The sequence below is a fragment of the Puma concolor genome, chromosome D3 (genome assembly GCF_028749965.1).
Source record: "Puma concolor isolate L17-30 chromosome D3, mPumCon1.1.hap2, whole genome shotgun sequence".
In the NCBI taxonomy this organism is placed as follows: domain Eukaryota; kingdom Metazoa; phylum Chordata; class Mammalia; order Carnivora; family Felidae; genus Puma; species Puma concolor.
The window spans coordinates 67,075,859-67,088,729 of NC_141678.1; the positions used below are offsets into that span (position 1 = coordinate 67,075,859).

Consider the following 12,871-nt stretch of genomic DNA (forward strand, 5'->3'; position numbering starts at 1 on the left):
ACAGCTTCAGGGACCAAGAGCTGGCCCCCAGACACCTGGACCCCGGAGGGGAAGGGAAGGGGGTAAAAACTCTGTGTGCCCCGCATACCGTTCCTTTCTCGAACTTGTTGGTGCGGTTCTCTGACTTGCCAAGGTACCGCTCCCCAGTGTCCCCCAGATCTCCATAGATGGTGATGTAGACCTTAGCGTCCGTCCCTGCCCCAGGAACATTTCCTGTAAAGATCTGCACCGAGTACAGCACAACTGGGCATGCAGTCAGACAGACAGACAGACAGACAAAGGGAAGAAAAGAGTGGCATTGGCTTTAGGATTAAAGGAATCCTTTAGCTCCTGGCCCACAGGAGCTCCTGGCCCACATCTCGAGCTCCTTTAGCTCCTGGCCCACATCTCGAGGAGGCGTTAGTGTCTTCCTTTTATTTGGTCAATTATGGACCTTCTGCTACAAATCTGCAGATTCACCAGTGGGAAGTTTGCCCATCTGATCTGGACACAGGTGGCCCCTAAGACCCAGAGGATGGAGGTTCCTCCCCGTAGCCCTCAAGCCATCCACCCATCCAGCTGTCTGTGCTTCCAGCGGGGGAAGATGCCAGAGACTGCCTGACGTGTGTGCACGCTGTGGTCACTAAATCTACCTTCCCTGACACACGGACAACAATATGCCTGCCCGGGGCCCCTGGGTGGCTCAGTCGGTTGAGCATCCTACTCTTGATCTCAGATCAGGTCATGATCTCACGGTTGATGAGTTCAAGCCCTGAGTTGGGTTCTGTGCTGACAGCACAGAGTCTGCTTGGGATTCTCTCTCTCTCTCTCTCTCTCTCTCTCTCTCTGCCCCTCCCCTGCTCTTGTTCTTTCTCTCTCAAAATAAATATAAATTAAAAAAATAATATGCCTTCCTACTTGAGGGTGACTAGTATCCATGCCAGTTCCTTCTAAGTGGTTTTTAGAAAAAAATCAAATGTTTTTGAAAGTATAGCTTCCCCATAGTGTCCATTTCCTGATTTTTAAAAAATATTTATTTACTTGAGCTGAAATCAAGAGTCAGACACTTAACCAACTGAGCCACCCAGCTGCCCCATTTCTTTATTTTCCTTTATTCTCCAACTCCCTGCCATCCAGCACCTGCCCCAGTGACTGACACCCTCTTCTTCAGCTCCCATGGCCCATGGGAAGGGCTGGATAAATACTGGTGCCATAGTTATTAAAAGTTATTCATGAAAATAAAAACAAATGCTGTCTTGTCTTTGTTTTGCTGCTGCGGGCTCATCCAGGAAGAATAAAGTATCTCTTTTTCCAACTTCCACCCCTAGGGGAAAGGCAAGAAGTGCATTTTTATGTGGCTAAGAATTCTCTGTCCCCTCTCCATATTCCTCTGTCCTAAAAGCTTTGGAGTTTCAGGCCAAGGAAGAGGGGACTTAGCCAGATTATCCCCAAGGGGAGGGATGGAGATTGTGGCTTTGAGGTGAAGGGCAGGAGTGGCCAGCCTGGAGGAAGGTTGGTTTCCCTAGCCTGCGTGGGGGTGAGGGTTCGGGAGTCTGCTTGGGTGGCGGGAACCCCTCATCTGCACACAGAGTCCCCGCAGGGAGAAGGCTGAGGTGGTTATCTGGGAAATTGAAGCAAGGAGGCCTCATGGCCAGAGAGAGGGTCTCATGATGAAGCTGAAGTGTTTCTGGCCACACAGAGAAATGCCGACCCGCGTGTCTGCGGAGAACCAGCAGCAACCAACCGTCACCATGTGTTGGGAGGACATAGGTGTCGGTGGTACCCGCCCTGGACTAAGGGCCAGGCCCCTCCTGTGAGGCTCAGGATTCTTATGAAGCCGAAAAAGAGGGATCCCCCGCTCCCTGCAGTGACGGAGATGGACTTTCTCACCAACCCCTGCAAAGTGGGCTCAGACCACATTTAATTAAATCAAAAAAAGGAAGATGATGTGAGTTACTCATACCCATGGTTATGGAACACGTTCACGCCCACAGAGTGGTTCCTATTATTTTCCTCTTTTTCCCTTGGACTCCACAGCATCATTCTCTCCTGCTCTCCATCTGCCTCTCTGATCGCTCCTTCTGGAGCGGCTTTCCGGGTTCCTAATCTTCTTCCCGCCCCCCAGATGCCTGGTTCTGTCCGCTTCCCTCAGCTCCCTTCCTGCATGCTTTGGGTATTGACCTCTCTGAGTTCCCCGAGCCTGTGTCTCCAACCCAGTTCCCTCCTATGCCCTGGATCCACAGCCTTGTCACCTGGGGGACACGTCCGCCTTGACTAGATGTCACAAACTCACATGCAAACCTGAGCTCAGCCCCCTCCCGCAAGCCCCTTCTCCAAACCTTTTCCCCAGCCACCCTCCCTGCCCAGTGCTCTGCTCTGCCGACCTCTGACCTCCGAGGTGCCCCGTGAGCACAGCTCCCCAGAGCCTGCCCCCTCAGCCAGGGCGGGAACCAGAACCAGGCCCACTGCCCTCGGGCCCTACCTCGCTCAGCTCAGCACGGCATCTGTCAAGCATTTCATGTGCTGCATTAATAAATAAAACCTTCTCTTTGGTGTTTGAGCGTCAACATTACCCAAGTCTGTCTGGCTGACACTGACATGAGGTGACATTAGGAATCCTGTCACAGTTTAGACACAATCGACTGTCCTCCCCTTCATGTTTTCTCCGCCTCCACTTCCCAGCCGTGCATTCAGCCCTGCTCCACACTGAGGTAGGACCTTTGCTAGGAGCCCTCATCCCAGAGTGGGGTGCTGTGTCACCAGGGGCTGTGGATGGATGGCCCTCCTTCTCCCCCTCCTGCACCCCCACTGCTCTTTCCAGTCCTTGGGGAATGGAACGCTGACTCCGCTTCTGGGCGCTGAGCAATGCAGTTGTGCAGTCAAACCCGGCTATTTCTGGATCCTCCTCCCTCCCTTGTCCCACCCAAGCCACACGGCTCTTGGTGGAAAGATGTTTCCCTAGAAACATCGCCAGGCACCGAGTGGGTTTGTGGCATGTTATTAATACAGAACAGCCCGAGTGTGCCGCTGGGACAGCTTTCCAGGGCATCCTCTGGGACCCAAGTCGAAGAGGGAATTTTCCTCCAGATTTAACAGCAAAGGGATTTGGGTAGGGAAAGGCACATTGCGGAGGCAACGCTTGTTTTTATCTCCAACCGAGTGGCGACTGAGATCAAAGGAAATGTTAGAGCTATAGCTGGTTTACATCCCCCTGGTTCCATCTGGGGCCGGGAATCTTGGATTTTAGTCCAGTTTTTTCCAGAAGGAATGCAAGGCAACATATATGAGCCGAGTCTCCAAGCCTTCGGGGCATCTCTGATCCATGCAGACCGCCCCCATGGGGAGCCTGTGGTATTTTGTACCTCTCCAGTGGTAGAAAGCTTGTTTTTGGCAAGGAAACTTGATTTTTGATACAGCTAAAGCTTATTTAGGGCTGACTGAATAACCTGGGGATTGACAGGACAGTGGCATTGCTGCTCAAAAAAGAGGTGTGACTATCCCTGTCGTCCAGGAGGAATGCGTGCCTGTGTAAGGGCGTGCCCACACACTCGCGTGCACACACAAAGCAGTCCAGGATGCTTCTTGAATCATACGCATCCTGTGAGGGCAGAGAGGACCAAGCCTTGCAGAGGAGTAGTGAGTAAACGAAGAGGAGGGAGGCCACAAGGATCAGGAGAATCCAGGCACAGAGCACACATGGGATGCAGTGTCACCATCAGGCCACGGAAAGACATGCAGTGACACAGCCGGGACCCTGAAGAAGAGCCTGCCATTTATCAGCTGTGTGAACCTGGGCAGGTTAGGCAACCTCTGTGGGCCCCAGGTGCCCTCTCTACGGAGTGGGGATAATAACAGACCCTGCCTTCTGGGGTGCAAAGACTCAGCCTGGCACGGGGCAGGTGCCCTACAAGGAAGGGCTGCTGCTGACCGTGAGGAGGGCATCACACTTACTGTCTAGAGGTTCCTCCACTTCCTTGTAGACTTGCCTCAAGGACCCATCTCTCATGTATTTCTCAGTGAAGATATCATAAGGAACCAGTTCTCGAATGGTCTTCTTGTCATCTTCTGACGTGGCAAGCCATCGGTCACAAGGGAAAGTCAAGGTCTCTGTGCCCTGGGGTGAGGAGGCAAGAGGAAAATTAGCCCTTTGTGTGGAACCTTCTGACTTCAGTGATTCATCAGCATGTCAACACTCATGGGGACCAATGACAAGGGTCATTGAGCCCCACAGATAATGCAAAAGCCACCAAGGGAGGCCAGTATATCCAGTCATATTCAAAGACTTCAACAACCACATCGGGGGTTGGCTCTTGACGGTGGGGTTCCCAGGGTAACTTAAAAATAGGCACCAGTGGGGCGCCTGGGTGGCTCAGTTGGTTAAGCGGCCGACTTCGGCTCAGGTCACGATCTCGCAGTCCGTGAGTTTGAGCCCCGCGTCAGGCTCTGTGCTGACGGCTCAGAGCCTGAAGCCTGTTTTGGATTCTGTGTCTCCCTCTCTCTGACCCTCCCCTGTTCATGCTCTGTCTCTCCCTGTCTCAAAAATAAATAAAAAACATTAAAAAAAATTAAAAAAAAAAAAAGGCATCAGAACCTCATCCCACAGACTCAGATTCAGTGGGTAAAGGGAGGGGCTCTGTATTTTTAAATTGCTCTCAGGTCACTCAACCACAGCCACAATTGAAACCTGCCTTCCACGTTTAGAACTGTGTGGCTTCAGGATGTTTGCCAAGTTATTCTGGTGAGTTTTTTTCTGTGAGTTGACTTTGAGCAGTGGGAAGGGCATACTCGGTCACTCACATACTGAGGGTCACTCAGTAATGTGGCCCTGGGGGTGGGGCACAGAGACGGGGCTGCCCAGACGCTCCTCCTTGACCCTTAAACCAGGTTCTAAAAGGTTCTGTCCTGGACCTGAGCTGGTTCCTGTACTCTGAGTGAACTGGGTGAACTGTCCTCAGATTTTACCTCAACTTAATAAGGCTGCAGATTCTTATCAGGAATCCGCCTTGAATCTCCGCTGGAAAGGGGCAAAAGAAACAGCAGGACAGATTGGTCAGAAACTCACATCTTTATCAGGGAGGAGCCTGCGGATGTCCACGTGGGAGCAGTGCCACCCCGGATTTATGCCTGTGTTGTCATGGCCGATCCGAATTTTCTCAATGATTTCCCCTACATCTTCTAACTGTGGAAAGGAGAAAATGCACCAGATGGTAGTAGAAAAGTTCAGGAAAGTAAAACTCAGCAACATACTGTCTGCCCAGAGCATCCACTCTTGAGTCCCTTTGAACTTCCAGGGGCCGCTTTCTCCCAGTATGCCCCCACTGTCCAGCCAAGCCCGCCCCCACTCTCCTCTCCACACACCATGCTCATGCTTCCCTTCCTCTCTCCCCACTTAAAATCAGCCTAGATTCCAGAACGCAGTTCCATCAACCTCTGGGAGGCTGTTCTCCTTCTCATGGTGGAGTCCACCTCTCTGTCTTCCATTACTTACCACTGTGGTAGTTCATTCCCTGCTTGAGAACTGATTTGGGTTTCAGAAGAGCAATTCTGGTTCTGCCCATGCCCTGTCTTGTCAGCCTGACCTTCTCCTTGGCCCCTAAGGGCCCCTCTGTCTCCAGCTACCCCTCTTCTATATCCTTCAAATTCCAGTCCCTCAGACTTGATGTTCTCTTGCCACAGGACCTTTGCACAGGCTCTTCCTGCTCTTCCACTCTCCTCTTCTTTAGCTAAACCTCAACCTCATCATTCAGGTCTCAGATCAAGGATCACTTCCTCAGGGAAGCCCCCCTCACCACCTCAAGAAACTCAAATCTCTTCATGAGAAGCTCTTACAGCATCCCATAGCACCCCTCTCCCCTGCACTTCTCACAGTCAGAAGTTTGCCTTCATTTGTGTAATATCGTCTTCTCTACCACTGAAAGCCACAAGGGCAGGCACTGCACCTGTCCTTGCCCATCATTCTATCCTTAAAACCTAGAACAGAGCCTGTGAACCCCAGAACTCAGGATACCTTTGCTGAAAGGATGAAAGAATGTTTCCTCATCTGAAAAACAGGTGTGACAGTATCAGTCAGGTTCTGTCATGTGCAATGTTGACCTTAACCATGATCGTACGTGTGGAAGACTCACTGAATGGAAAAGCTGATGCTTGTGTCTGAAATTCAGGAGACACCATGTCTTGTCTCTCCTGCCTGGAGCCTATGGCACAGGGTGCAGGGGAGGGACTCTTGTCAGGAATGACTGATGCCCTGATCCTTCCACATCCCTTAAAGAAGCCAGACACAAGGCAAGGGGGGATGTGCTGACTGGAGTGTCCTCGAAGCCTCTCTACGGAGCTGGCCGCCTGGCCGGCACCATCAAGTTCTCAGTGCTAGGAGACAGCAGAGTCAGCTCCACGGCAGGCAAGGGCTTTTGATGAGGGAACGGCATCTGAATGATAGATTAAGTCATTCATCAAATGCACAGCCTCTATAACCGCACACGGAGGTGACCTCTGAACGAAACGGAACAGCTTCCAACCACTGGTTTCCTTCTTCCCCACACACCCACCCACGGCTGGCAGCCAAGGACGGGCCCATCAGCCCTGCTGGGGGACCTGCCCGCACTCCTGTCTCCACCCTCATCCTTCCCAGTTGTAGCCACGGTGCTCCCACCTACCACCTGTATCATCTGAGGCAAGGCACTTGACCTTCCAGGCCCCAACTTTCTTCTCTATAAAATGGGGGGAGTCATGTGTTACTCAGCTGAAGGCAGGGGCGTGGGTGGGGTGACCCCTTGAGGTCACTTCCAGGTCTAAGATCACAGCCATGGTTCTGTCACCTCGTCTCTCCTTCCAAGTGACCAGCATGGCACGTCACTGCTGGAGCCTGCGTGACTCGACAAGGGTGCTGCCACTGAGGTTGGTTCTGCTGCCTGCAGCGCAGCCCCCCACCCCCTCCAGCCAGCTCACTCTCACTTCACCAGAGAAGCGCTGTCCCCTGTGATCCCCTGAGGGCCATTCTGATCCCCGAACAAAGATTGGTGACTTCAGGCTGACATTCATGCTCTGGGCATTTTAACAAGGCCTCGTTTTCTCGAAACAGGAGAGACACAGGAGCTGCGGGGGAAATCTGTGGCCACAGGACGTCCACTTACGGACACTGAGCTGCCAGATGCATTGGGCAGTGAAGATTCCCCTGCCCCTCCCTCTGTCCAGAGGTCCCTTTTCTTCCTTCCCCATTCCATCTCTGAGGTTCCAGATGTGTGGACCTTGGCTTCAATGGTACTTTTGGAACCTTAATCATCCAGCCAGTCAGTCAGGGATGCCACGTCAGGGTGGCCGTCTTAGCTGTGACCCTCAGGGAGCAAGGAGGCCTTCAGGGGAACGCGAGCCATGGATGACGGGCCTCAGGAATAGACTCGGAATCAGAAGAAACCTTAACATCCTCCCAAGAGGTGGAAGAGCTAAGCAGAGAAGGTTCTGGAATTGAACTGGAGTCCAAATCTTGCCTCTGCCTTTTGTAAATCATGACGCCCTGAGCGAGTTTCTTATCCTCCCCATGCCAGTTCAGCTGTAAAAAGAGATCATCGTACTAGCAACTCTTGGAATGGCGATGAGGATTCCGTGAACTGATGCACATGAAGGGCTCAGGACAGGGCTGGCACAAGGCAAGCGCTCAATAAATTCTAGTTATTATTGCTATTTTCTCGGCCACTCCCCGAGTCTTAGCACAAAGCCACAGAGAGAGGGAGTGGCTTGCTCATGACTTTCCGTCTGAGCCCAGAGCCAGAACCAGGATGCAGGGCTATGTGCTTACGACCCAGCCCTCTGCGTCCTACCTGAAGACCAGTCCGAACAGAGACACGGAGAAACAGAGACACAAAGCTTTTTCATTTGTTTCCGGACCCTCACACTCCCCCAGCAGCCAGAAAGATTTGAAAAGAAGAAAGAAAAAAACACAGCAACAAACTACTGGCCAACTATAGCTGCCGTTAGTGGGCATTCCATTGATAAAACTCCACGGAAGCCGTGCCGAGGTGTGATCACAGCCCCACCGCTGACGGAGTCAGGGCTGGATGACTCAGTACCACGCCATCTTGGGTGGATGAGCTGCCGCTTCGTGTGGATAAATGAATCAGCCTTGAATTTTCTTTGTTAAGACTCCACCAAGGTGGCAATCTTCCCACAAGTGCTGACTGCTCCCAGAGGAGGTGGAGAGGGAGCAGGGAGCCCCCCAGGACAGACACTGGCCGGGGAAGGAGGATGGGGCTCTGGATTTTGTTTCCCATCAGAAGGGGCACTTCTCCAAAGGTCCCTGCTACCTGGAGAGTCTAGCCTCGTGAGCCGCTTAGCTCTTCAGAGCTGTCCCCTCCAAGTCTTGCTTCAGCTGGTCTTCTACCTGTCATGTCCCTCTCCTCCTGTCCCTCCCACCAAACCACATGCTGTGTTTATTTCCAGCTCTGGCCCTTGGCCATGATGTTCCCCTTGCTAGGAATGCCTCCCCCTCTTGTCCCTCCTTTGCATTCTCGATCAGTCCCGCATGTGCCTTCATCACCATGGGCTAGTGACCTGCAGGGGCTAAGAGCACATATTTTGAGCCAGTACTCCTGGGTTTGAATCCTGGTTCCATTATACCCTAGCTGTGTGAATTTATGTAAGCTATTCAACTTTCTGTACCTCAGTTTCCCCATCTTTATACAGGGATAATAACAGCACAGAGCTGCTATGAGGCTTAAGCAAGTTAATAGAGATAAAGCCCTGTGACACTGCTCTTACCCACAGGATCAGTTATTCTCTCTTGTTGGCCTTGTGTGGAGGTCTGGGGTTCTCCAGCTGGACTGCAAGCCCCTTGCAGACAGAGTCTGGGCCTTCCCCTTCTTTTACCTCTCCCACCCAACCTAACACACAGCGGAGAGCACAGGGGAGACGCTGAGCTGAAGTGCACAGGACGCCAAGGTGCTGTGACCGACGCCTACAGTAAACATGGAACAAGCAAACCCCTAGGCCAGAGGGGAGCAGGAGACCATTTGGGATGTCCAGAAGCCAAGCTCTCGACGGATACACATGTGTTATCGCTGGCCCTGGAGGTGGCCCCAGTGGAAATGGGATTGTGCCTCTATTTTCCTCAAGCCCTGTCCACTCACTGTCTCCTTAGATCCTGACAGTAGTCCCGGTGGGGCCGGGTGAGGTGCCTGCCCTCCTGGTTATTTCGATGTACTGAGTGAGGCCCAGTGAGGCTGGATGAACTGCCTGGCCCTCTCACCACAGCAGCCCGTTAGGGTGCCTCCTCCCCTCTTCTGGTGCCCCCTGCTTCCCAGTCCCAGCTCCCCCGGCAGCCTCCCGGCATTATGGATCCCAGGCACCTCCATAATGAAGCGGGAGGCTGACTTCCTCTCAAAGAACAGCTTCTGCTCCCTCTTGTTGGTGCACAAGTACTTCTGCTGGGTGCACACTGCATCGCAGCCATAGATGACGATGAAGATGTTGGCGTCCGTCCCGGCAGCAAAGACGTCACTCGTGTAGAGGATGATCTCGTAAGGGACAACTGAGGGTGGTGGACAGACGGTGAAGTCAGAGGGGAGGTGAGAACAGAAAACAAACGTGGACAAGATCAAGTTCTTCATCGGCACCATGGTCCCAGGCCCCGTCACCGGGAGCTGCTGCCCAGGGACGTGGACCTTCACGTGGCTGCTTAGCAACCACAGGTGCAGGGGTGGGGGGAGACAGTGTCCTGTCACGCCTAGTGCCCACAGGCAGCGCCTGTCACCTCAGACCAGGGTCTCTGTGCCTCTCACAACACAGAGCTGGTACAGCAGTTTGGCTGAAAGCACAGAATCTACTCTGACCGTCTGTGTGACCTGGGCAAGTCACAGGAGCCTCAGTTTCCTCTTCTGTAAAGTGTCCATCATGCTCCTTAGCTGTGGACACTATAAACAGGAGGATTATATTTCAGGGGGCAAGGGACCAATCAGATCAGCAGTCTACAGGGTGAGAATCCTTTCTCTTCTCACCCTCACTTGCTCCACACTGGCTTGCCCTCCTAACCCGTCCATAACGCATCTGGCCCTTGCTGGGTTGGATGTGGGTGGTGGAGGGGGGTGGTGGTGACCTTGTGAACTCCTAAAAGGGAGGTTGACCCATCAGTGTTGTTGGCAAGCAGCTTCCCGATGGGCACCTGCCAGCCTGGCTAGAGGCCAGCACTGCCCAGTGTGTGGGTCACTGGCCCTTCACCTCAGAAACTGTTTGGGTACTTATTAAACACCCAGATTCCCAACCTTTCCTCAGATTCTCTATGGGATGAGTCTACTGATCTAAATATTTAACTCAGATTTTACACTGCAGTTTGAGACCAGTAGTTTAAAAGTGTATGTTGCTAACTACAGACTGAAATCCATTAGCAGGTTATGGAATAAATTTAGTGAGTCATCACCAGTATTTTAAAAAATATATGGAATTGAATAGAATCGACTAAAAAATATCACTGGACATCACACACAGGCTAAAAATTTTTTGTGACACTTGTTTCATATGTATATAAAGGTATATACACTTACTCTAAGTCACAGTAATAAAAAAACATTGAAAACCCAGAGAAACCGTTTAAGTGGAAATCTACCCTATCCTGTGGTCTTGACCTCGAAAGGAATCACATTTAAAAGTCACCTTCTCACAGGTGGCCCCAACCTTCCCCAAATTTGCTCCAAAGCCAATGAATTTTCTTTTCATTTAGTATGATGGTTACTCTGCTGTAGAACTATAACACCTGTATTAACGATAACTGCCATCTGCTGAGTACTTGTCAGGTGCCAGACTCTTTACTAAGCGTTCTACCTTCCTCATCCCCTATAACCTTGACAATGACCTCCGGAGGAGATATCATTGTACTTTATTTTATAGATGGGGAAAACAAGGCTCATACAGGTAAAGTAACTTGCCCCAGATCATATGGCTGGTCAGAAGTAGAGCTCCAGTGTGAGCCCAGGCTTGTCTGACCCCTAAATCCTGTGTGGTCAACCTCTAAGGGTGCTGTTGTCGTGAATTGGAGGCGAATATTGCTCGCTACCTACAAGTCACAGGGCCTATGGCCTACGGGGGTGATCGCCATTCCCACAATGGCCTGAACCGGGCCCTCACCAAGGTTAAGGGAAACAGGCCATCAGGCAGTAATAGAGGCAACTTCCTCTGAGGTCTCTTGGGTGTCTCCCTGGTCTAAGGCCAGGAGGAACTGAACTTTCCTGAGACTCTCTGGCAGCAGGAGAAGCCCTAAAAATATCTGGGCAGGAACAGCCCACCCTTCAGCCCTCATGCCTAGGCCTGAGCTCAGATTTGCTTCCTGATTTCTAGTTCTGCCTCTGCCATTGAGGAGCTGTGTGTCCTTGGGCAAATGGATATACTTCTCTGGGTCCTTTTCTTTGTCTGTGAAATGAGAGGGTTTGACATAGAATCTGTGGTTTTCAGATTATTTAACTGAATTTAATTTTCAGTGGAGAACTTTTGTGGAGTTCTGAAAAATACATTTAGGACAAGGGGCGCCTGGATGACTCAGTTGGTTAAGCATCCAACTTCAGCTCAGGTCATGATCTCACAGCTTGTGAGTTTGGGCTCCGTGTAGAGAGAGCTCTGTGCTGACAGCTCAGAGCCTGGAGCCTGCTTGGGATTCTGCGTCTCCCTGGCTCTCTGCCCCTCCCCCGCTCATGCTCTGTTTCTCAAAAAATAAACGTCAAAAATTAAAAAAAAATACATTTGGGAAGAATGCTCTGAAAAAACTTGACTTTTTAAAGCTGAGGAGTAGATCCGGACGGCACGAATTGGGGAGCTGTTCCCTCTCATCCCTTCCCTTCCTGCACCAGCTGCCCTGAGACACCCGCTTCGATACCAGCAATCCCCAGAACACAGGCTTCAGCCTTAACAGGACTCTGACGTTCAGGGCTCCATGCTACGTGGAGCCTGTAAATTCAGACCATCATATTGGTCCACTTCCTAATTGCCCCATCTCTACTGTGTGGGCAGCACATTTCAGTCGGCCAGGAGGCAGTGCCATCTTGCTGTGTTCTTTTGGTTTCACGTGTATTGGGCAGCCTTGATGAACTGCCAAATCTAGTTCTAAGCCTTCCAGGCCCCTGAGAATGACAACTGGGCACCACTCCTGGGACTGCAGCTCCTCATCCCTGGGAGCTCCCTGGCTTTGGGCCCTCAAGACCTTTCCCAAACAAGGAAATAGGTTCTGAGCAGCAGACCCTCCTCTCTGGGCACTTACTTGGGGAGAGGGGCACTTTGAAGCTGCCTCCACAGCTCTCTAGTCAGAAAGGCAAGTCTCTCCTGCGCTGTTTGTGTGTGTGCGTGTGTGTGTGTGTGTGTGTGTGTGTCTGTGTGTGCGTGTGAACTGAGTCTAAGACAAAGGGCAAATGGGCTTGCTTTAGTATGAGGCTAGAGCTGAATGTATTCAAGGTCAGGCCATACAAATTCAGGCCTGTCCTAGGGCACGAAGGGAGAAACAGCTACTTCTGTCTTAAAGTGTCTCACCCAGTATGCTGCCAGCTCTATGTACATCTGTCAGGTCAGTGTGTCTGTCCTAGACTGCAGGCGGCTCCTGGGGGCAGTGTCTACATCCAGGGTTTGCTTTGTATATGCAGAGATTTTACTAGAGGGAAATGTCACTTTGTTTCAGGCTTTGGACCAGAAAATATCTTGATGGATCGGGTCATTTCCAGTTTAATTGCTTTAGGCAAAAAAAAAAAAAAAAAAAAAAAGTCATCACTGAATCATATCATGTAATTATGAGCTGTTTGGGGGAAATCTTTTGGTATAGCTAATTATTTGGTTAGAAAAAAAATTATATTCTCTGGGTTTGGTTCTGATTTTAGCACATTTAAACAGATTTTTATAGTTTGGTTGATTTCAGTTTGGTTCTCAGTAC

At 51.3% G+C, this 12,871-nt stretch overlaps 1 protein-coding gene across 1 annotated transcript in view; it reads right to left on the reverse strand.

Moving 5' to 3' along the window:
• Positions 1 to 12,871, reverse strand: part of LOXHD1 (lipoxygenase homology PLAT domains 1) — a 166,239-nt gene that overhangs the window by 38,798 nt on the left and 114,570 nt on the right. The window contains exons 26-29 of the mRNA XM_086682857.1: positions 9,318 to 9,499; positions 5,042 to 5,158; positions 3,931 to 4,093; positions 89 to 243 (exon numbers count right to left, since the gene is read on the reverse strand). Coding sequence (XP_086538983.1) covers positions 89 to 243; positions 3,931 to 4,093; positions 5,042 to 5,158; positions 9,318 to 9,499 — 617 coding nt within the window. The remainder of the gene's footprint in view (positions 1 to 88; positions 244 to 3,930; positions 4,094 to 5,041; positions 5,159 to 9,317; positions 9,500 to 12,871) is intronic.